The sequence below is a fragment of the Oxyura jamaicensis genome, chromosome 2, assembly GCF_011077185.1.
Source record: "Oxyura jamaicensis isolate SHBP4307 breed ruddy duck chromosome 2, BPBGC_Ojam_1.0, whole genome shotgun sequence".
Classification (NCBI taxonomy): domain Eukaryota; kingdom Metazoa; phylum Chordata; class Aves; order Anseriformes; family Anatidae; genus Oxyura; species Oxyura jamaicensis.
Window position 1 is genome coordinate 65,402,314 of NC_048894.1, and position 25,211 is coordinate 65,427,524.

At 37.9% G+C, this 25,211-nt stretch overlaps 1 protein-coding gene across 2 annotated transcripts in view; it reads right to left on the reverse strand.

Annotated features, from left to right (window-relative positions):
- Positions 1–6,153: 6,153 nt before the first annotated feature.
- The window catches only part of SUSD5 (sushi domain containing 5), a 38,976-nt gene continuing 19,918 nt past the window's right edge, over positions 6,154–25,211 (reverse strand). The window contains exons 3-5 of one of the 2 annotated variants that reach the window (XM_035319006.1): positions 24,577–24,695; positions 17,537–17,725; positions 6,154–7,549 (exon numbers count right to left, since the gene is read on the reverse strand). In XM_035319006.1, the coding sequence (XP_035174897.1) occupies positions 6,267–7,549; positions 17,537–17,725; positions 24,577–24,695 (1,591 nt within the window). In that variant the 3' untranslated portion in view covers positions 6,154–6,266. The remainder of the gene's footprint in view (positions 7,550–17,536; positions 17,726–24,576; positions 24,696–25,211) is intronic. The other variant, XM_035319007.1, reaches the window with a different exon arrangement.

Below are 25,211 nucleotides of genomic sequence, written 5' to 3' on the forward strand. Positions count from 1 at the left end.
TTTTTATTAACTACGTGGCAGTTCTATATAGAAGTACTTTGAAGGCCCCATAGATGTATGGGAAATTAGTAGTGAATTAGTGCACAAGAGTACTGAAAAGCAGAAATCCTGTTGACCTTAGAGCATCCAGGATTTCATCCTTTGCTTCTCTCTTTCATTTTTAAGGACTAAAACCTGCAAGATGTTTGTTTAACTTTACATCTAAGGAGATAAAAGCATTCATTTCCATTATGACCACATTCAGGTAGGTGGACATGAATTGCAAAAAAAAAAAAAAAAAGAACTGTCTTGCTGAGTTGTTGATTCAATAGATTCCATATGATGCATAAGCATAGTGTGTATGCTACTGAGCATATACAGGGAGCAAGAAGGGTAATCCACAGGTTAAAGTGTCCTCTAGACTGTGACAGCAATCAAAGAATCAGAATGGTTTGGATTGGAAGGGACCTTAAAGATCACCCAGTTCCAACCCTCTGCCATGGGCAGGGACACCTTCCACCAGACTAGGTTGCCCAAAGCCCCATCCAGCCTGGCCTTGAACACTTCCAAGTATGGGGCATGCACAATCTCTCTAGGTAGCATGGTCCAGTGCCTTAACACCCTGATAGTAATAAATTTCTTCCTAATACCTGATCTCAGCCTTTCCTCTTCTAGTTAAAATCAATTACCCTTTGTTCTGTCACTACACTCCCTGACAAAGAGTCCCTGATCAGCTTTCTTGTAGTTCCCCTTTAGGTACTGGAAGGCTGCTATATGGTCTCCCAAAAGCCTTCTTTTTTCCAGGTTGAACGACCCCTACTCTCTCAGCCTGTCTTCACAGGAGAGGTGCTCCAACCCCTTGATCACCTTCATGGCCCTCCTCTGGACCCAATCCAACAGGTCCATGTCCTTCTTAGACTGTGAATCCTAGAGTTGAATGCACTACTCCATATGAGGTCTCACAGGAGTGGAGCAGACTGAGAGAATCACCTCTCTTGCTCTGCTGGCCACGCTTCTTTTGATGCAGCCCAGGATACAGTTGGCTTTTTGTGCTGCAAGCACACATTGCCAGCTCATGTTTTGTTTCTCATCAACCCAGCACCCCCTAGGCCTGCACCTTAGGGCTGGTCTCAATCCATTCTGCACTGTAGTGGGTTTATGTGGCAAGGTTTTGGTAGCAGGGGGCTATAGGGGTGGCTTCTGTGAGAAGTCCCGGTGACTCCCATATCCAATACAGTCAACCTCAAATAACAAATACTTTTAGAATGATCAGTTTTGGTGAATTCAACAGGAATTCAAATATTGTGCTGGGCTTTTTCATTCACAGTAATGATTCTGCAATCAGAACTTCATTAATTCTGTTGACAATGCATGAGCCAAAAGAGAATTCAAATTGCTCCATTTTCCAGAGCTTTACGGCTTTGGAATACAAACTTGGAAGTTACTCAGATACTGTTCTCAATTCAAGTGGAAAGCCCATCCTGTCCAAACAAGGACATGCCATTTTTTTCACACTTGCCAGAATAAGTTCTAGATCAAATTAAAAGATTTTTTTCTAAAAGACTATCTAAAAGACTATTTAAAAGACTATCTAAAAGACTATCTCTGAAAATCATATAGTGTGTCTGGCTTTACAAAGCCTTTTCTCAGTACATTGTTGCAATAAATACCCATCCTATTTTGCCATGTTTTTCACAGTTAATTACTGGTCCTTATAGATAGTGAAGGAAGACTTTGTAAATATTTCATTTTCTAAAGAGTCTTCATGGAAAAAATGGTTTAAATAGCATGCAAATTTTACATATCTGAAAATGGAGTTGTGTTTAGACAAAGATTTGTTGGATTATAAAAGTACAAGTGTTTATTATGGCTGGTACTGAGAATAAACAGTTGCCTGCATATGCCAGCTACTATGGAAATACGTTTTTAAGTTCTGATGTGAGCTGTAAACCAAAGATACTTCAGTTAAAAAAAAAAAATCAATACTTAAACTGTGGGGAGAAGTATTTGGAGCCAGAGAAAACATTCCCATTTAATAATGTTTGAACATAGAGCTGTGATGCAGTTTGCAGCAAGGCAGTGAGAAAAACCCACAACTAATCCTTCATTGCAGCTGTCTGAACTTTTGGTTGTCTGCCATACTTTAAACAGCGACTTCTTTTTTCTGGTGACTCAAGACTTGAATGACCTAGTGTGGAGAGTTTAAGCTATATACAAAAAAGAAGTTAAGTAAGAAATAGCCAAAGTAAGTTGGGTTGCACACCCCAGCAAACCAATGTTTTGTATCTTAAGTCCTCTTCAGTGCCTAGAAAAAAATATTAAAAAAATAGATACCTATTTATTTATTTTTCACAAGGAAATATTCAGTGGTTTAGACACCCGTCTCTTCTCCCTTTCCTCTTCTCTCTCCTTAGAGTACTGATGATATATGGAAACTGAATTCTGTAGAGAATTTGTTAAGTTTATAAATGCTAACCCCCTTTTTTTTTTTGGTAGAAAAAACATCCTAAGTTTTCTTTGAGTATTTTTAACTTTTTTTTTCCCTTTGATGTAGCTTTTAGGCAGGCCTTTTAAGCAGCAAAAAGTAATGAATATGTCTTTTTACTGATTAGTTCTTTTGCAAAGTAATGGAAATTTCTTACTTTCAAATGGAAATATGGGGGTCAGAGCTGTAACTTCATGTGACTAACTTTACAGAAGAAAAATTGGGACTTTCTACCTTTGCCTCGTTCTCACTATAACTTACCTTAAATCGATACATTTATGTATCTTCGTGAAATGGTGGTAACCCTGTAGTTTAACAAGTCTTACAACTATTGAGTAATTTCTCGCTATAACTAATTTTTAAAATTGTCATTCATGGCTACCTATTTTGATCTTTCACAGGCAGTGTTATGTTAGCATTACAATTTACTGGATATATGAAAAAAATAATTATTTTCACTGAAGAAAAAAATCCAATCTATGCTGGCTTCAATGCTTGCAACAACAGATCCTCAACACAATAAAATTTGAGGTACAGTACGCAATAAACCAGTACAGTGCAATAAACCGTATATTATCCCCTATCTGGGAAATATAAGGATAACCATGGAAATAAAGAAGGGGATTTCAGGCTGAGAACTTACCAAACACATAAGATCTGTGATCCTAGTGTTTCTGCATAAAGGCGAGAAAACACCATTTTTTTTCCAAGGTCTGGAACCCCAAACAACCATCAAGAGAAAGGGTGGCTACTGTGAAGACTCTCAGTAGCTTTAACATGACTCCTATCAGCATCACTTCTCATCCTGCCTGGTAGAAAATTCATACAGGATGGTGCCAGATGCAGCAGGAGATGATCTCCTGGCCCAGCTAATAGGTAATTGTGGACAAAGGAAAAGAGAGGAGAGGTAGAATATCATAGTCTTGGTGCTGGTGAGTTAACTCTGGCCATCCTGCTCTGTGTGGCTTTCCTAAAAGAGTATAATACATGATTTTCATCACAGGACAACACATCAATCCCTTAATGAATAGATATCATCACAAAATCATGCCTTATATTTCCACCTTCACTTTTTCCTTTCCTAACTTCAACCCACATCCATCACTTCTAGCTCTTACTGCCTGTACTGAGCAATTCATCCCTGTATTTTGGCCTTATCATCTTCAGATTTTGTATTTACTGTGCTTTATTGGTTGTCCTCCATCCCTATTGTCTTTGACCAGCCAAGTTTCACACACAAAAGGAGGTCTAAGTCTAACGTGTGGATTTTTTTGGACTGTTTTCTTCTTTTCCCTCTTTTTTTTTTTTTTTTTTTTTTTTTCTCCTTCCAAACTCCATGAATCATTCAATCATTCTGGTAAAATAAAAACTGTGAGTACATGCATGGGGGTAGATGCTCTTTTGAGCAAAAATGAGATAGCAACCTAAGCTGAACACTTTTCAGCTATTTTTTTAATATCAAAGTGTTTTCTACAAGAATTATCCAAGTGACAGACTTTTTTTTTTCTACAAATATGTAGGTAAACTGAATGATTTGCACAAGAACACACAAAACCACTTCCTTTCACTTTTCTTTAACTTGATTTTTATTTAAATACCTCCAAAGCATTGTGTTAATGTACATTTTCTTCTGATTCATGAATAACAAGTATTTCTATGTCTCAGATAAGATCCCTGTACGGTTTGTGTTTGTAATTATATTTTGAGTCTCATTTTTACAGTTCAGTTCCTGAGACAAACAGTAAAGACTTTTCATTCTGGATAATACTTCACAGAACTGTAACACACATTTGTACCTTTCAGTTAAACAATATTTTAATGGATGTTCCTGTGTTCATTTTCAGCATATTTCCATAAGATTAAACACAGTATATTTTAGTTAACAGTCTCCATAAAGTTCCTTAATGCTAAATCCATTGTTTTTTAAAAACTGCTGCATAAAAAAATAGTTTACAACAGAAAATCTATGTTATTTCATATTTTAGAATGTATTACAAGCATAAAATCATGCATATGTCAGAGAACACAGTATTTACAAATCTGTATAGTTTCTGTTGTTCTTTAATTACTGTGGCTTTTGCCAGACAATTAGATTCAACTCTTAACGCACTGAGGACAAATTCTCCAAGATATTGTATATCTGTCATTTAAAAAATCTTTGTTTTCCTTACCAGCATTGGGATTGATGGATGCATGTGTTGATGCATGACAAGCCAAATTCTGCACTCCATTTCATAAAGTTAACTAACTTCCATGAAGTTAGAGGTGATTACTACTGTGACTCAAGGCAGATCATGAAATTGGGCAGCCTCCACAAAGTCATCTTTTATTACTCCAGTATTTTGATGTGTTGAATTTCTAGAGCATTTTGGCTAAGGTTGTACAACATAGTGGCAGATGAATTCATTTCTGACCTGCAGATTATTCAGAGTTGTCAGTCTTTCTCCTTTTCATTCAGAAAGTTAAGGAAGAATATTTCATACTAAACACACCAGAACTGTTTGAAGGGATTCTAGAAACATCTTCCTCCATCTTCCTCTCTATCCATAGTTATTTTCAAAACTGTTTGACATGGAACATCCTGTTGGAAAAGCCTCTATGTTTTTATGCAAACACCCAGTATAAAAGTAAACATTTTGTCAAGTGGATGCAATTTCTCTTTCCTAAGTTCACTTTACCTTTAAGACTACAAAAAGCAGTATTCTAAACAGTTGCCCATCACCAATCTTTGCCCACCCTAGACACCTCTTCAGCTGATGAAAGAGCAGAATGGTGAAAATCAGTCATTCCACAGAACTCATATGGCAGAAATATTACATGTAGCTTCAGTTGCCAGAGGTACTACTGGCTGTGAATTAAAACTCAAAATCTTGATCAGTAACTATCACGTTCTGAAAAGAGACTGGCTTCAGATTAGGTTCCCCTGCAAAGTACTTCATCACTATCTGCTCTGTAATATGAGGCTATTCATCATAACACCTGAAATCAAAGATGTTCTGACTCCTCTCCTGCTGACATTTAAAGGAAGTATGGCCTTTGCAGTATTCTCTGAATTCCAGGGAGGCATCATCATTTCTATAAAAGGTTAGTATAAGAATGGCACTTCTTCACTAAGGCTAAAAGAACACCTTCCATAAAAATATCATAATGATCCAACACTTTTGGCTTGTTAAATTCATTACACTGAAGAAAAGTACCTTAGTAATCATTGCAATACTATCCATTAAAGTATGGTAGCAAATAGTTTTTCTTTTAAAGACATGTCAAGCAATAATTTGTTATGGTGGTTTATCCTGACCAGCTTGGTCAGGTTCTCAAAAAGGAACAAACAGCAAATGTGTGGTTGCTCCAAAAACATCCTTCTCTCCTCCTTTCCTCCTTTTTCCCTGTTCCACTGAGAATAGTCCAAGAAGGCCTGACCAGCCCTGCCATTAGATTATAACCAGGTAACACAAAAATTAATCAGTTAATAGGAGCAAAATGTAAAAGAGGAACAAATTGTAGATGTACTAGCAAGCAGGCAAACTGTGCCCTGCTGATGTCTCCCAAAGACTCTTGTGATAAAAACACAAATTATTTAGCTCTGAAAGGTCAGATATGCTAAACTAAGATTTCAATCAGATGAAATCTTTTCTGTCTTCTATGTTCTTTTAGTGTTTTTTTGTTGTTGTTTGTTTTGTTTTGTTTTGTTTTTTTTCTGCTTTCTGCACTGCTGGATTTTAGTATCCAAGAGTCATGTGATCCTTCTAGCATCAATATGTTTTCCTTCTGATATCAAGCTTCTCTCCCCAAAGACCCTTGGTTAGACTTTCTGCATTTCAATGTGTTGGTGATGGTAGTGGTGGTAGCAGTGATGCCTGGGTTGACACCTTCCATTTAGTTTATAGACTGAATTTTTCTGCTGCTGTTTTTTGAAAAAACACACAGCCAGTACAGCTGCAACCAATAACAAGCACAGAAGAATCACAATTACTGCTATGATAGCACCTTTACTTGATTTGGGGCAATCCTCTCCCTCACAAGGTTCGGAAGTGGGGACAGGGTTTTCTCCAAAGCCCTGGGTGAGATTTTCTTGCTCAGCTAATTCCTGGGGTGATGTGTCAGTAATGATATTTGGAGCTGGTGCCATGGTTGCTACTTGAGTTGGGTAGGGTGTTGTTCCTTTTGCTTCTTCATAGGTAGTGTGATCAAAGGGGCTAACCATCATAGAGGTTTCTGACATGGATGTTTTTAGGCTGCTTATGTCCAACAGCATCATTGTACTGGGCTCCTGAGTCACAGTTTCCAGAGATGTAGTTGGGTGGTCCCATGCGGCATCATCATAACCTCTGCTCATACTTAAGTCCTCCAGACTGCTCACTGATGTAGGTGGTACTGGTGTCTCTTTGGCCCCTTCATCATCTGTCCTCATTGTTGCTGCCACAATTTGTGTTAAACCTTCCTCTGGAACTGGGCTACCAGTGCCCAATTTTCTAACTTCAACATGATTTGGTTGGTCAGTTGTGAGGACAATGTCCTCTTCTGTTCCCATTGATCCGTCAACTTTATCCCCCTCCTCTTCATCATCCTCTACCACTTGTTGTGTTACAGGATAGCCGTCTAACCAAGACTCATCAGTAATGGCAACTCTATCTATCTCTGCCTTTGTATCATTAGTTGTGAGAATGCGTCCAACGGGGAAGTCCTCACTGTCATAAAAAATTTTGGCACCAGGTTCATCATAGACTGTCTTCACTCCAATATGGTTATCACCCTCAGAAAACTGTACTTTAGTAGAATCATCTGTCTCTTTCTCTGATTCAGGCTCACTGAAAGCCTCTAATGGAAACCAAAACATTTTTTTTTGGCTTAGGAGTGAAACAGGGGATTCAGTTGGTACCCTGCTCCCTTTTTCAGAAGTATCTGTGTCCTGAGTAACCCCTCTGGTACTTACAGTTCTTCTTTCCTCTGAATTCTTACTGAAGGAAGGTTGTTCTTGTTCCTGCTCAATTTCCTCTTTGTCATTGGCATGTTCATTCTGAACAATTCGTATTAATCTATCATCAGGAAAATTATCTTCATAGTCAATGTGTGCTTCAGTTTCATCTAGAAAAGTTAAAAAAAAAAATAAAATCCAACATTTAACTTCTTCAGAAAAGTGCTGGAATCATTTGTTAAAACAGCTGTAAAGAAAGATGCAAGGAGGCGTGGTTTTTAGACAGGATTTTTCATTCAGTGTTATTGTTTATTTGAAAAGGGGATTCTCCTCCATAAGCTTGATAGTCAATATCAACTTTTAAAAAAATTATGATAGGTGTCAATGCTAACTGCCAACATCTTGTCTTTCCAGATTTAAAAATGTATATAAATAACTTAGAGGATTTAGTTAGAGGTTTCTCTCAATTGCTTATTGTTTTCTCAAACATTTACTCACCCTAACAGACTCTCTTTTCCAGACTTGAGGACAAATTTTCATCATTTTCAAGCAATTAATAGGTGTGGAGAGGAATGCACAGTAAAATTTAATCAATTAATAACTGAACTTTTTTTAAAGATAAAACTTTTTAAGCTTTGCAGCATCTTCATCTGTTTTCAGACAGAAGGATTGTGCTTAGTACTCAGTGTTAACTTTTTCATCATTACAGTATTTGCCTGAAATGACCTTGGTGTTGCAGAGATAGGACACTTGGGGCCAAGTGAGCAGAGTAGTATTTCTCAGTCCATAAGAGCTTTTCAGAACTGTCCAAGGAAGACCCCTGTCACCAAAACTGACACTGCATTCTTCTTTTCTTCATCTGGAGAGAGAAAGCAAGCTTGAACCCGCAACTGCAAGGGGAGAAAACTCTGGCTCTAACACCTAGATATCAAGATAATACTGCCTGTTTCTCTTGGGCTTCCTATTTTAAGAAGCTGAATGTTACCAAAAGAGAGAGAGAAAAAGAGAAAGAATAAAAAAGGGAAAAACACAACAAAACAAAACATAACACAGAGTGCAACAGAGAGTTGGATTCATCACACAGTTTGAGTTTGATTTAGAAATACTCCCCATTCCTCACCAGACCTACCACTCTTAGAAAAATAGCCTTCAATCAAAGCATGAAACTGTTTGAATTTGAATGAAATAATGCATTGTAACTTATATTTCTTCCACTCTTCTAAACCTTAGCCCAATGAAAAATTTTCCAAGCTAGACTGGGTGGTTGATTTTCAGCTCACACCAGTTTTACTCCATAGAAAGCTGATGTAATTGCTGAGATTTATGCTGGCATTAGAAGTCCTAGAAAATAGTGCCTTGGGATATGGAAAATAAAGCAAACGGATTCATTATGAGAATTTTTCTTTTTCAGAGAGTGTTTAGTCTTTTATGAAGACAGCGAAGCAATAAACTGGGCATGACAAGGGAAAAAGAAATTAATAGAAGCTGCATTACAAAACAATGCATTCATAAAGCCTTTTTTTTTTTTTTTTTTTTTTTTTTTTTTTTTGTCTTTTTACACTCAAACAACTTCGAATCACATTTTCGTCTGGGGCCCACCTCAATTTCTGAATGAGTCACATTTTCCTTGGAGACTCCTTCCCAGACTTCTGGCAGAGCCATATTTGGTCTACTCTTAAGAAAGATCAGAAATATTGTCAAACCAGTCTGACCAAAAACCACTTAGCAGTGATACAGCTCACACCAGCTTACTTTTTGCCAGAACAGCTTAAGCCAGGTGCCAGAACAGAATGAGTATTAGCAAAAGGTACTTTTCTTGGAATAGCTTCTGGGACTGCCATAAAGTGAAGCGGTTATGCTGAGGAAACTGAGATGTATGACATAGCCTGGAGAGAGTTAATATCAATGTGAAAGTTACTGTGCTGGAGAACTGGATGTGCTCAGCAGGTCCCCTCATCTTGCATCAAGGACACATGGTGAAGTCTGCACAGGATACAGCAGGGCCAACAATGGGTCTCTCTCCCTCCCGGTCCTGGTCTCCTCATCTGCTTGAATAATCCTCTAGATCCTCTTTGTTCTCTCCAAAGTAGGCAAAAAAATCCCACATGGTTCAAAGACAATTTAACAAACTGGGAATCCTGCTATCAATGCAGAAAGCTTCCTGGTAGGAATACTACTTTTCTAATTTACCTCAAAATCCTTTTCCAACAGCATTTCAGGCTTTAGCTAATGACTACCTCTGAATACCAAAGCATTTTAACAACATATTTACGAAGCTCTGTGTGGGTCATTGCTATGTAACATTTATAATAGCCATCAAATGCTAGTCTCACCTTGTTCCCTTGTTTTGCTCTCAAGGAATTTTTCTATCTGGTGCTGTCTTTACACGGAAACATTGTCTCAGGCCATTTTATCCTCTTAGCATCCAGATCCCTTCTAGAAGTTGGTATCTGCCATGTCTGCTTTACTAAAATTCAGTGTCTCTCAGGACAGCTTATAGCTGTCTACTGATATACCTGAACAGTAACATCTTAATGTGAGAACTCACCACTTACCAAGTGTGATGTTCATTGTTTTCATTTCTGAGATAAATCATCACACCAGTCTGTCTTAACCTGTATGTTTTCTGTACTTCTAACCATTTTTTCCACTCATTTATTTTTCAGGCTAAGGTAATTCAGCTGAGGAGGAAACATGGATTTTTATGTTATGGTGTTCTAGTGCATGCACATACATCCACGAACAAAGGTTATATTCATGTGCTTGTGTTGTTTCCTCTGGAACTATTATTTGGCTATCAAAATGAATAGGCAGCTAGCATTCATCTGATTGACTGGTATGGACCACTGGTCAACAATTAACGACTGCAGTAATATGCTTTTTATATATTCAAAACTCTGCCCCTTTAGTGCCTTTCCTGCAGTGTACTTTCAGTCCTTTAGATGAAAGTCCTGTGGAGACACATCAGGAAAGAGTATGTGCGCCTAGGGAAAAACAAGTCCTCCATCTATCAGAACATACTATGGGTTAGTTGAACCACCAATCAAGTCTCCCAAACCTGTCGTCTTTCGGGTTGATCCTGTATGTATAGAAATGAATTGTTGCTTTCTTAATGCTCAGCTGAGGAAAGAAAAAGCCCATTATAGTCTAAAGAGAGCCTGAGATTGGAGTTCATTGTGTACTGCTTGTCACTGCATAAGGGAGTCTTGTTCCTTTTGACAATCAGATTGTGGCCCAAGTTGTAAAGCTGCTATATTCTACTTTCATATGCAACCTCCTCTATTTGTATAGTTTATAGCAAAGACTATCAACATAACTAATGTTAGTTTATGGGATGCCAGAATGAAAGCAACTATTGAGCTCTCTAACCATCAAAAGAAACACAGACTCCTTACTCTGAAGCTTTGATTTATATGATCTTGAATTGACTTACACAGTGATAATAATAGTCTATTCTTTCTTCTGGACCTCAGACCTTCAACTGGGGCTTAGAGTTAGTATTTACTGAATAAGTATTTACTGAATAAGTCATAGTTTTACCATGACAGTCTTTTAAATCAGCTGTGAGTTTGATTTTCCAGGAAAAGATTGCACAACTTTTACACTTTTCTTTGCTCACCTCATCAGTGCTTTCTAGAGCTTTCCAGATCTCTGAACTTCAGTCTCAGAACTGAAGAGCAACAACCATAGTAGATTCAGCTCAAGCTCTTATACAAATAGTTGTAACCTTTATTTGCATGCATTTTAAAAACAGCTAGCAACTGATTTACCAAAATGTTCACATCTTCCTTCCCAGCCAGGCAAGTCTGGTTTTAAGAAGAGCCAACACTGACATTAATAAGTAGGAGACTGAAATCTGTCTATTTGGTCATTGTTATATCTTACCCCTCCTGTCCTCTGGCAGACTGAAGGATCAGTGAGTTTCGATTCGCTGTCTGAGGGATTACAGAGGCTGAAATGAACATTTTCCAGCAACAGATGCTGAAATGGTATACTACCAAAGATGTGAAGCTCAATTAAAAGGTAAAATCCTTTTAATTTAGCTTTGTCCTTTCTGGGAAACATCCAGTGTCAAAGAACTTTCATCTCCTTCAGCTTCGATCCTAATGTGAAAACAGTGACCAAACACAAAGACAAACAAAACCAAAGAGTTTTCCACACTCTAGGATCAGTTTATTTTTTCTTCTAGATAGTATATTGGCATCCTAGCTCTATTTTGAGTGTTGCTATTTTGGACAACCATGAAGTGCACTGCATATTTTATGGAAGTATTTTTGGAGGAAATTGAAACTTGATTCTCTGTAGACCATCACCATAAACATTTTTACTGTATAAAACATCTTTATTCTAGGAATCTCAAAGTAGCTACAGCAAATATTATAAAGCTGGCATCTGTCTTTAAGGGTGGGAAGGAAAAGAGCTTTTGCATGGATTTGCCTAAGATCAGTCAGGTTTGTAAACTATGGCATCTTGAAGAATTATCTATTTGATTTGGATCAGGCTTAGGCACATGAACACACTTCTGTCAAATCAGCTAGAACATGCTAAAAGATAGGATTCATGTTGCCTTTCATCACTTGCAACAGCTACAAGAGGAAGGATGATTTTCAGTCCGGCTGAAAACCTGCTAACATAAAAACATAACCCATCATAATTTTTTAAACTAATTTGACTTGGCAGAATTGGTTCATGCCAGATTGGTATTTTGCATTAAACTAATACAACATCAAAGTGACAGACTTGAAAAGAGAAACAAGTTTGTCATGACAATTGCTTTGACAGGCCTTGAATGTATTTTTTGCTTATTTTATTTGTCTGTCACAATTCTCCCTTTCCACTCTCAGAAATAAAAAAAAAAAGGAAAAAAAAAAAAGAAAGGAAGAAATAAAATATAAGTAAGATCAAAAGCCAGAGATATTTGGTTTTCCTTTTTCCATTTAAAACAAACAAACATAAAAGAATTAAATAATGGTGGTGGCTAGTCATGCTTATGATATAAATTGGATATAAATTAATATTGGATATAATGGATATAAATAATGGATATAAATTAATATTACTCCTGAAGATTCAGAAAACAGTGTTTGATGTAATGAGAGCAGTTGAATCAGGCAAAAAAAAAAAAAATGGGGGCTCTAGATGAATCTTTCAGTGGTCCCATAAATCCTTGCCACTCTGAAATCAGAAGTATGTCTTTATTGCAGAAAAGCTAGACCAGCAGTGAATGCACAAGGACAGCACCCAAGTGTTGATACTGGAAAGGCTTCTTAGACATGCAGAAGATAGGACCTCTCCTGCCACAAGCTTATAGTTGAAAATCCCAAAGCACACAAGGGAAAAAGGATAAGTGCCTTATGTTCTTTGTAGAGAATTTTAGGATAGAAATGTGGCATGATTTCCCAGCCATCTAATCTGCCTTCTGTTTTAGGAAGCATACTCTTGAGGATGCTTATCTACGTTAATGCAATGTATCCCTGACTCCCACTGAAATGTCAGCATTAACACTTTGGATATTGAACCAATACTTCATTTCTTAGGAGAGGAAGAGGAAGAGAGAGAGAAAGAGAGAGAGACAGAGAGAAAGAAAGAGAGAGAAAGAGAGACAGAGAAAGAGAGAGAGAAAGAAAGAGAGAGAGAAAGAAAGAGAGGGAAGGAAGGAAGGAAGGAAGGAAGGAATGTCATATAGCAACTGTCTGTTTTCTGTACCTGCAGGACAGCCACTGCATGGCACATACTGTCTGCTTTCAGACCTTACTACAATGACAATCTTCAGGACATATTATGTGAAACAAATATGTTTTCTCCACAGAAATAGAAAAAATAATGAACTGCAAAAACATGCATTTCCCTGTTCTCTGCTTAAGTTTGCTTTGTTGGGTTGAATATCCCCATGTTTTCAGCCAGAACACAGCATCTTTTCACAATGAGAATTTGCAGGAAACACTCAATATTCAGAAGACACCTTTTTTTTTTTTTTTCTTTAAAAATATCTTGATTAAAAATTGCAGACCATTCCCTCACGTAAGTTATGTGTAATATATTGTATCGTTATTTTTCAACAGAATTTCTTGTATCCAGAATCCACTTAACATAACCCCAAAATTTATTATTTCAATTATGATCATAGCCAAATTTTGCCAAAATATTTTGGAGTTAAGTGAGTATTGATTCATAATATACTTTTTATATTTAATTGATGGATTTTCTAACTGCATAGTTGTACATTTACATCCTGTGTGCCAGAATGGACCATTTCTATTCTGACTGGATGAAAACAGAGAGGAAATATGATCATAAAGCTATTTCAATGAGCACCTATGTGCTGTATTTAGCTGCTGGTAAGGTAAAGGGTCCTCAACTCTGAATCTCCTCTGAGCGTGCAACTGTGAATGCAGAGCAGGCCAAATGCTCTTAGACAAGCACAAGGAAAACCCAATTACTGATGCTTAGTCAGATATTCAGCTTGGAAAGCTGGGCAGCATGACGTGGCAGTTACTGGCTAGGACAGTAACACATAGCTGAAACACGTGCACATCTCGAGGAGTTTTACAAAGCTGGATAATTACTATCAGTGTTTCACAGACAAGCTGGATAAGGTAGCAGAGAATATTACAGTGACTTTCCCATCGTCTCAGGGTCATCACACAATAAATCTTGAGGATTTATTGTGTTGATTATGATATGATTAGGAGCAGGCCTGGTTTCTTTTAATGCTCTGATGGGTGTTTTCTCCCTGTGATCCTGTTGCATTTGTGTAAAAGCATCGGGGTGACCTCCCATTTCCAGCTGCTCACCCAGAGCAGATTTGGCACCAGGGAACCGTATCATCTTACTGGCCTCTAAACATAGCTCTTAGATGTTCATTGTAGTGGCTTTACAATCATCTTTCCTCTGTTATCAGCTGGTAAGAACAGAAACAGTACCCTCTGCTAACAGGGACATAAATTGTGGGTTAAGTCCCACTATTAGCCTTCATGACGGGGAAGTTACTCTCTTGCCTTCAAGCACTTAAAAATGGTTGTATATCCCATCTCCTGGAGCACTTAATTATTATCTTCTCTGCTATGGCCCCCAAATATCTGTCAACTGTAAATCTGACTTCTTTTAATTAAATTCTATTTTTTTTTCTTCTTCAATAAATTCTTACTTTTATTTATTTATTTTTAATAATGAACCCTATCATCAATAAAACACACTTCAGTCTTCTTTTAAAGCTCCTTTCTTAAATAATTGTGATCAGGAGGGTTGAATAAATAATTAATGATTCACAGAACACATATAGTGTTTCCTACCCCAGGTCCTTAAAGTGTTTTAAAAGCATTAATTGAAGGCAGCTCCTCAGCATGAAATCTACATTTAAATAATTTTAAAAATCATAATCCTCCGAAGTTTCAGTGTTGATGTTTGTGATTTTACTGCCACATTTTCCTATTTATTTTAAAAATATTTTTCTCTCCCCTGCGGCTATGTGAAAGGCTGAGGCAAAACATGGGAAATAGTCTCTTTATCCAGGGAAAACAGTGAAACACACACAACTTAAATGGCCTGACTCATTCCTGTTTTTAGTCTGGTGTAATACAGTTTTATTTCTACATGTGATGAAATTGGCATTTTTACAGTGAAAGAAAAAGAAGTGTCAGCTTGGTGAAGACTGTGGGAGATTCAGGCCCACTGGGTTATCGGATGTAGATTTTATTTTTCCCTTCTTTTTCTCTATATTCCCCCAATACCCTATCCAGTATTTCACTTAATCATCTGAATTGCTGTTTGCAATAACTGTTCTGGAAGCTGAAATCGTTCAGAAAGACATCAGAAATGTTTTTGGTATCTCTACATCATTTGGTTGGTTTTGAATATCTGGTTCCCTGGTGCACAGACATGATTCATTGCTACTATGAGCTATACCACCTGGTGGTATATATTCATGAGTAAAAATAACTCCTTGCAAGACCCTGGGCATTAAGAAATGTATAGGTGCTAAACTGGATGTGCTGACTCTATCCCATTTAGATTGCTTCACTCCACTCCAGTTTCCAAGGAGCCTGTACTTTCTGCTTGCTCAGTTGTTCAACAACTGCCTATTCCTTTGTTTAAAATGGGTCTGTTTGACCACAAATATCGTCTTAAAGATGTGATACTCTCTCTGAAGAACAGTCTGTAAGATATCTGACTACTATTCTTAAATATTGGAGAAATTCTGAACTTTATACATGGAGAAACTTCAAATTTTGTTGTTGAACTTCACACATATAAGGTAGATCTCTTTTTTTTTTTTTGTATGTTTAAGCTAAAGAAATTCTGTTTTTATAATTTTCCAGAGCTTTTTAGCAGTGTTTTTGTTTTGTTTTGTTTTTATAAAAGTCCCATTCCTTGAGTCAAGCTGGTAAGAAAATCCACTTTCATTCATTTTAAAGGGGTAAATATCTGAGTGGCTACTGTTGTGCTTGCAGAAGAAAATCCTGAAAGTGTGGTAAATCTTAATTCTATGCATTTTAATAAGGCAAGTTTAAAAATATATTATTATTTTTTAAACTTTTCCACCTCACTGCCTAAATGTAACCCAAGTTGTATGTTTATAGGTTACTATCACTCTCCAACAGCCTTATTCTGTGGTACAGTCAGCTTTATTAATATGTTTTTAATTTCCCTAAACTAGTAAAATGAAGTGGCATTTATCACACATATAAGGCTAGAAGTTCCGGAGTGCTGTAGCATGTAGTAAGAAAGGGCTAGTTAAACCTAAGTTCAGCCACACTGGCTTCTCACAAGCCAGGGGACAAAGTGTGGCATTTAAAAGATGGATAACCATTGTATTACCCATTTGTATCCCAAATAAAAATTCAAGAACACCTGGACAGTCATCCCAATTCAACCTAGCAATGAAACGGCGCAAAAGTGAAATTTTGAAAAACTCAGTATGAGGGGTGTACTACCAGCAGTTTTTAATATCCTAGCAGATGTACTTTTCACAGACCAAGTTTTCCTGTCAGCATGTCCCACTGCAGCTGGAGCTGTAGGCACCCAGCCACCCTCACCTTGGTCCAGAAGCCAAAACAGCCTGCACTGGAGGCTTGGATGCTTCTAGCCACCTCATGGCATGAGCTGCAAATACAAAGCAGCAGGGGGATTTTGCATATGGATCTGCTACCTTGAAAGGTATTGGCCCCTGTCTCTGTGGGGTGTTTTTTCTTTTCCACAGGGGACAGCAGCATATAGCATCATGTGAAAATATAAGGCTGGTGACCAAGTGATAAAGCCAGACAGTCTCAGCATGACTACTGTAAAGAAAGATGTTATTTTTGTGTAGGCCATGTTTAGTGTCTTTCTACAAAAAGATGCTGGCTTTTCTCTATACTTGCTTTAGGTTTCCAAGGGCAAGAATAAACACTGAGTTTTCATTTCAATATCCTGGTCTGTAGCAACTCTGTGGCTTCACAGAGCAGAGGACTTACAAGACCTGCATTGTACAGTCTATCTGGTAAACAATGTCTTTGGCTCACTGACACTGCCTGGGCATGACTTTTAAACTACTCTAAAAGAAATACTTTTGATATTTGTTCTAACATCAGTAGTAATCCCTTTTCTTGAGTAAACAAAGCAAGTACATTGAAAAGTTACAAACCTCATGCAGGATCAGAATGAACACATACAAGATCAGAAACAACTGATTTGCAGGAAGGGGCTGATTCTGACATTAAATCCCCAGATGAATTATCTTCCCAAAGCATTATTTCCAGTAACTGGAAATGATATTCAGTACTAAAGAAAAGGTGTATTGTGGGAAAGAGAAGGAAGATGGTGGTGTAGAAGGTAAGTGCTGAATGGGAAAAAACTTGCAGTGAATACCTGGAATGGGTTCAGCAGATATGGCAGAAAACATTCTTTATTTTATTTTATTTTATTTTATTTTATTTTAAATAGCTCCTGCTACCAAAATAGAAACTTTCTGCACATCCGAGTAAATTGTCATCTGCTATGGTTTACCATGATGTCTATGAACAGCATTCTGAAAGACCCATTGGGCCAGCAAGACTTGGTCCCAAGACCTTCACTAGTACAGGAGACCCAGGAGACATCCCATGTAGCCTGAAACCACCTTGGCTGGGCTTATGGGAGGCCGTGACCAGCCAGAGGGGTGCTCCACGTGCCAGGCTTACCTTTGACACAGGCCTGAACCTGCCCGTACCACTCCCCACAAGTGTCGCAGAGCAGCGTGAATGCCGCCTCCTTGTTGCCCATGACGTACCCCTGAGCACAAACATACAGTAGCTCATCCCCCATGTCGAAGCCGGTATGGCCGTGCAGGATGGTGTGAGGAAAGGACGGCGGGTCCCCGCATGGCTTGTCTGAAAGGATAAAAGAAGCGAGGTTGTAGAGAAAGGTTATGTTCATTGAAAAGCCTTTTGTTTGGAAGCTGAAAAAATGATCTCCAAGTCTATAGGAGTCTTAAACTATGCTCCTAAAAAGCGTAATTATTTTCAGAAAGCACCGCTGCTACTTTGCTCAAGCTTGCTTTTAGGACAGCATCTACACAAGAACAACATTTCCATAGACACCATTTCTTATCCAGGGTTTTGAATGGGCAATAGTTTTGATGGAAAAAAGTTTTTTTTCAATCTAATTTCTGCAAAAGTTCAGGCTTGCTAGGGATCAAGCCCCTCCAGTCCCATAGATATCCTGCATAGATATCTTGCCTGATAAATTCCAGAGTTCCCATCACCTACACGCTTCTGATCCAGGCATGGGTAAATACATGTTTATGTAGAAATATGACCTGTTTATGTTGACTGTTATTTATCTCATAATGAAATGAACATTGTGTGATAAATATCCACGCTCTGTGAAAGTTCTTTTGGATCAGGATTTTAAAAATTATCCAACGGCTAACCACTTCTTAAGCAGGTATGCTGAAAAACATCTGCCACTAATTTAAGGGACACACTACTGAAGTCAAAGCTTTGAAGTCTTTTCTCCATACTGTACACATACATTTACTGTCTAACACCTTCAAATGTTAGTGGGAGTTATGCATACCTACATGAACAGAAAAAACAAGCTCTTGAGGCTACACAAAGCTTAGTTTATGTACACTCTTATGTAGGTTTGGCATCTGAGGAAGTAAGGAGTAGTTAGCAGCTAATGTGTTTCCTGTAAACTGGTAGGATGAATAAAACTTGATGTGGATAAAAAGAATAAAAAATATTTTACTGCCTCATAGGAAGGCTACAGACCCCTGTATTTCATGTACTTTATTTATGCAATCACTTTCATCAAAACAAGTGGGAGCTGTGTGTCTGCTCTGAAGGAAGAATTGGTCACAAGGTTGTATAGAACAATTATATGTCAGAGAGTATTATTATCTACAAAGCCTTGCTTTTTAGTATGTTGGCCAAAGGAAGCAGAAAAATAATGCTTACATTGATTAAATATATTTACATTATGGCAAACACATTCAAAAAGCACACTATAATCTTCCAGGAATGAAAGCAAGCTGAAGGGAGCTTTACTGTAAAATTTGGCAACAGATGTGATAACAGAATAATGAGATCCTGAAGGAGAGATCTGGCTGTTGTATACAAATGGAAAGAAAAAAAGAGATTTTTAAGACATTCCTGGACAAACATTGCATGTGGAATGTTTGAATCTCTCTTATGAGACTTAGTAATGTTGTGTCTTTGCTACAGAGCATACTGAGTGACAGAGTGGACAAGACTAAGTGACAGCCAATATCCTGCAGAGACATACTCCAGTTCATGCATCCATTTTGCTATACTCCTCTTTTGTGTAAGAAGTATGGAAATTTTCACGGTTTCATTTTATGGATCTCAGTCCTGCTGCAATCTCAGTTGCTATGACAATTCCTTCTCAGCATTTTATCAAGCCTGCTCTTTCTGGTACACACACAGAAGTGATACTGGCTTAGCAGCTCACCAAACTGAGCCACTTCTGGGGACATACTTCATTTTTTTGTTTGTAGTCTTTATACCAGGAGGTGGCAAAACATGGATTTTTTTGGAAGGACAGCCCATGCCCAATGTTGGCATTCAGGCAATTTTCTTGCTCGAATAGGGGAAGCAGATCTAGACCACTAAGCGTGACAAAGGGTGTGTTGGCAGCAGTTTGTCATTTGGAGGAACAGCAGTAGTCTTTGAGAAGGCGACTACAGAGGTTACCTGAGGTAGAAGAGGTGACTGTGGTAGAAGAGGACTGGGCTCTTCCTGTGCTGAGTGGGTGCTCTCCATCTGGAGTACTGCTTTTCACCTCCTCTATCCTTTCATAATCAGAGTATTTAGTTGGTGTTTGCTAAAAGATGATCCTGGTGCATGCCCCCAGTTACAAGAGCCTGATGTGCTGGATTATTTTCCCTCAACACTCTGGCCCCATCCAGAAGATCTTACATTCTGCCCACTTGTGCGAGATTGCATTTTCACACCTGGAAACTTCGAGTCCACCTCTGAAAATTGTGACCCTTCCTAAGTTTACCTCAGAGAGATCCAATGTCCTATTATCAGCTGAAAGCAGAAGACTTGGCAGGTGACCTTCTGGATGACATTTTATTAAGATAAGATGTTGCAAATCTGACCCACATGTTGGCAGTGAGGTCAAACACTTAACAGGGCTCTATACATGGACAGTTGAGCTCTAGTAAGCAAGGATGGATTAGGTTATGCCTCAAGAAAGCACAGCACAGACATATGGAAATGTGCAAGTGCACAGAAGAGCCTCATGTCAGCAGAAATTTGGCATAGAGTGTCTTCTGGAGTGACAATCCCCACTGCAGGCATGTAAGAAGTCAATATACACGAGCGGAATTCAGGATAGAGGCAACCTCTGACAATTGAGCAGGAATAAATGGTACAGCAAGGATTTAAGTGTTTAGAACAGATATGTTAGCCAGGGCTAGTGGTGATTCTGGCTACAGACCTCTCAAGAGACTTAGAAACCATTTTTTACAAGGGATTTAAGATGCCTCTTGTTAATTGATGTAGCACATTCAGTCTTGATTGTCTTTTAGGAATTATAGCCCCTCTGAAGAGTAAATTTAACACCAAACCATGTGTGGAAAGGAGTTTGTGACAGATGATTTCTGGCAAGAGTCAACACAAGTCACTTTAAGTAAACAACAACCCACCTCCCCAATCCAGAAGCAGCTTCTTCATTTAAGGTCATGCATCTCATCGGTTTGTAAAGGTTTTTAGAGACATTTTGATAAAATACTGTCTAGAGAAAGGACAGCCTACATCAATGGAAAAAACCATCAACTCAAAATAGATGTAGACTTCAGCTTCCACACCACCTGGCAGAGCTGCAGATCTACTGAAATATAATTATCTACAATGGCTACTTAAACAGTGTACCGTGTTCCGAAAGCTGACATGAAACATCTTCTTTGATGTAAAATATCTCCTTTTACAACCATCCAATTCAGCAGAGTTTTTCCAGAGAGACCACTGAAATTTATAGGATGTCATTAAGAAATTGGAAAATGTAACTCTTATTGCTCAACCCTGTGAAAGATGAGTGTGAATGTTGTTTTTTTCTTCTGGATTGCAGAGACACTGAAGTGTATGGAATTTTTCTTTCTGGATAAAAATAATGAGTACAAATAAAGTACAAAGTACCAAAACCTAAACATAGCCAATGTAAGTGCTGCTTGTAAGCTACTCATCTTAGGATGCCAATATCCCTTTCATCAGATAGGGTTGGTAAGAATAACTTCATTTATTAGTTTAAATGACATCACCAGGTAGCTGGAAATTCACTGTCAGCTATATGCAAAGCTTTGGAAAAGAAAACTGTGTCAATAAACAAAATGAAAAACTTCATATCCATAGCAAAGCATGGCAAATAAAAAGAAATGGCTTAAATATAAAGCAAATAAAAAATTGGCTGCTCTTTCAACATACAATTAATGTATTTGATGTAAAGAATATATATAATATATATATATATTCTTACTGCTGAAAAAGGCAAACTGAAAATGTACATAAGCCATCAACCTTTGATGGGTATCTGGAGCCAGCAGTCATGTTTATCAAAGTTTGAAAGTTTGATTTGCATGTTGCTGTATGTTACTACAAGTTGCTGCCTGTTTACTTTTTCTATGATGTCAGCAAATAAAAGCCTTAGAGAATAGAGGCCTTACTTATTGCCTGTAAATATCAGCGGGTCACCAAAAGAAAGAACCAGTAAAACATAAAACTTGGGAGTGATTAACAAAGAGATCATTGTAAAAAAAAAAAAAGAGAATCATGATGATTATATACATATGAAATTGAATACTATGCTGTCCTAAAATAAATAAATAAATAAATAAATAAATAATTTAAAAAAATCTGGTAGGAAAAAAATCCAATCTTGTGGTTTTCTGTTTTTCTTCCTTTATTTATTTTATACTTAGAGGTGTTTTCCTATGAATTTTGATAGAGAACAAATACATGCTCTGTGGGCCAGATCAGACTTACATGCGACACTTCACTTTCATAATAGGCAGAATCTAATATGTTTTTAGGTAACTTTTGTCACTTGAGGCTGAGAGAACCATGCTTATCTCAGCAGATTCTGAAAGGTACAGAGTTGTCTTCCTGGATCTAATGACAGCATAAAACATTTCTTTCTGAGAAATTAAGAAGACATACAATTTCTCTATACTAGAAAAACTGCAGCATTCATATACTTGGAGCATTCATAAAACATAACAGCTACCTCTTTTCCCAGTAAAACATAACTCAGAGCATCAGAGACTGCTGTGATTCTTTACTGTGTGCAGAACCAAATCCATTTCAGAAACATAGAAATATTTGTATTTTCCTCTTCAGGAGAAAACAAAACAAAACAAAACCAAAACCAAAAACAAAACAAAACAAAAACAAAGAACAAACAAACAAACCAAAAAAAACCTGATCCTGTAAGCATCTGACCACTGTTGAGGCATGCTGGGGTATACACTTCAGCAATTTGACTGAACTCAGTCCTCACTGAGTAAAGATTAATTGTAAATAAAGGCCTAAGAAGGCACTTTTGCAATGATTTGTGCTAGAAGTTTGATGGGGGTGGTGAGATGCCCTTTGCAGAGCCCTAAAAACAGAAAATAGAGTTGTTAAGCATTACAGTCATTGTAGTTTCTGAAAAAGAGAAGGCAGATGTGACATTCCCTCTGCCTGTCCTCAACTTGCCAACCTGTCTGAGCCTTCAGCTGACTCCAGACAGCTTGGACTGAGGGACAGCTGTTGAGCTTCTGCTCATTTTAGACAGGTTTCAAAGTGGAAAAATCTAGGCATCTTTTCCATTAGGATGAGCACAGGTAGGACTCAGCTTTTATCTGTTCCCACAAGCATTGCTGGCCAGCCATCAGCACTGCATGCAGGTGGACAAACCAGGTCATTGACTATGGCTGAGGCTGTGATGGGAGGTTTGCTGTTGTTATTTCTTACTGCATATCTGTTTCCTAAAACTGAAAGTGGCATCCTTCAAGTGCATGATCTTTCAACATTCAACTACATTGGAATTCAACTACATCTTGTGTGCTACTGTGTGTTACACACATGTGTGAAGGTGATTTCCTTTCTGGACTTTGATCTTTTCATACCAGCTATGGACCGGTCTCCTCGCTGCACAACTTCACTTAAGCCTTTTCCCTCAAACACTGACTCTGCATCCAAAGCATTTTTGTATATTCAAAGAGGGAACCTTGCTGTCATCTGGAAAATCTTCCATATTTAAATACTATCTGATGAATATATTGGCTTGATCATCCCACTCTATCATTAGGAAACTCCCTGCCTCGTACAAAACAACTTGTTCACAAGTAGTTTCTTTTTAGCAAATTATCTGATTTTTCCCCTAAGTTTAAACTGTGCAGTTTCTGAGTATGAAATAGGACTTCTTTCCAAAAACATTGTCAAATTGTGCTCTTATCTGCACCAATGCCCCTTTACTGCCAGTAGCAAACAAATGAAAAATACAAGCACAGTTCCTTCCCTGAGATACAGCCTCTATGTGTAAGGCCAGAAGCAGCAGGTGGAGAGGGCCAGGGGAGAGCACAGGGCACAATGGAACAATGGTGGTCACAGCAATGATTTCAGTCTGCCACAGCTGCCCAACCCTCCACAAGTTTTTTCTCCTTGGGCGAATGATGACAAAAGAGAGATGTGAAGGAAGACAATGAGATAGTTTTGCAGATGTTTACAGGGAGCTGCTCTTATATGTGACAAACAACATGGCAGTAAGCACAAAGGTGCTTGTGTGACAGCATTAACAACTGGGTGATGGAGCTGGCATCGCTCATAGCAGCACGAAGCCTGGAGTTGACATCATGGTAATTATTTGAGAGGGTGGTCAGTCAAACTCTGCAATGTTTGAATGAATAGGTGTGTATCACCTCTCGCATATTTCACTTCAACCAGATCTTCATTCTCACTACTGCCACTGACTCTTTATCAAAGTGCCCCCATGTTGTGAATTTAGTGTTTATCAGTAAATGCCATCTGCTTGCCCCTTCTTATTTTGACATGAGATAGATGTGAAACTTCACTGCAGACACTAACAACCTGTTTCAGGGGTTCCCAGACTTCTTTATACAATTCTACCTAGCAGTAACAATTTATGCTTTGCCTTTGGACTACATCTTTGTTTGCAGCATTTGAATACCAAAGTCTAAGCTTCAACTTAAATGGGAAATTATTTGGTTTTCAGAATCGTCCATGATACACCAGCGTCCCCAGTGGGCCAGTGTATACTTGTTAACAAAATAACAAACAAACAAAAATAAAATGGAAGCAATGACATTACTTTCATATAAATACTGTGTACGGATAGATATGCAACAACACAGTGTTTTGTGGTCGGAAGTCAGATTCCTGAATTACAGTTACAGTGCTGAGTGCAGGAGATGCTTCAGGTATGGTGCCAGATATATCATTTTCCTTAAATACGTGCTTTGAACACCAAAATGGTATCTTTCTGATCAACAGTGGTCTTTAAGCTTGATAAACTGCAGCAAAGACAAATGATAACACAATTTGTTTCCTGCAACCGTTGTTCTTTGTAGCTGTTGGCTCAGCAGGGCATTATTATAAGGATTTATTTTTTAATATCCCCACTTTGCCTCTCAGCGGTAGAAAAATTGAAGGTAAAACTTCTAATGTTTCAAGACAGCAATTACTGTGCATTATTTCAATAGTATATCAGTGCTGACCTTCATCCGTTACACAAAAAGCATCATATTGGTCATTCACAAAGGGATCGGTTTCAATTTTAACATCAATGGCTTTCAGGCTCTGCTGTTTGCTGCCCGTCTTTCTGCATATAATTGTCCTAAAATGAAGAAGAAGAAGAAACAAACAAACAAACAAACAAAAACAATCAGAAATCTTCTGGAGTTGTACATGCAAGTGAAGTTTGGAAATCTTTTAGCACGGTATTCAGGTAGCTTAACTGTTTAAGAGTTGGCACATAAGTCATTAGTGTGGGAACATGTACAAAAAAAGCCAAGGTAGAATTAGGAGTAATTAAAAAAAAGTTTGCTGTAGATCAGTGCAAGGCATATGAAGCAATAAAGGGTGTTTATCTTGTATTCTGTAATAGTTCTAAAATACCAAACCAAGTCCCAGTGTGTTTAAGTACACATTCTGCTCTCATATTCCAGCAATACAAACTCCCACCAAGGGTATCTGGATAAAAAATGAATAGAAGTCTCAAGATTTGGTCTGAAAGATTATAAATAATTAGCAATAGAATTATGCTTGCTGCATAAGTTCCAGGGTATTTTATCATAGTTGGTATTTTAATCTGCTACATAAATGTGGATGAAAGCATTTTTTACCTGTTTCA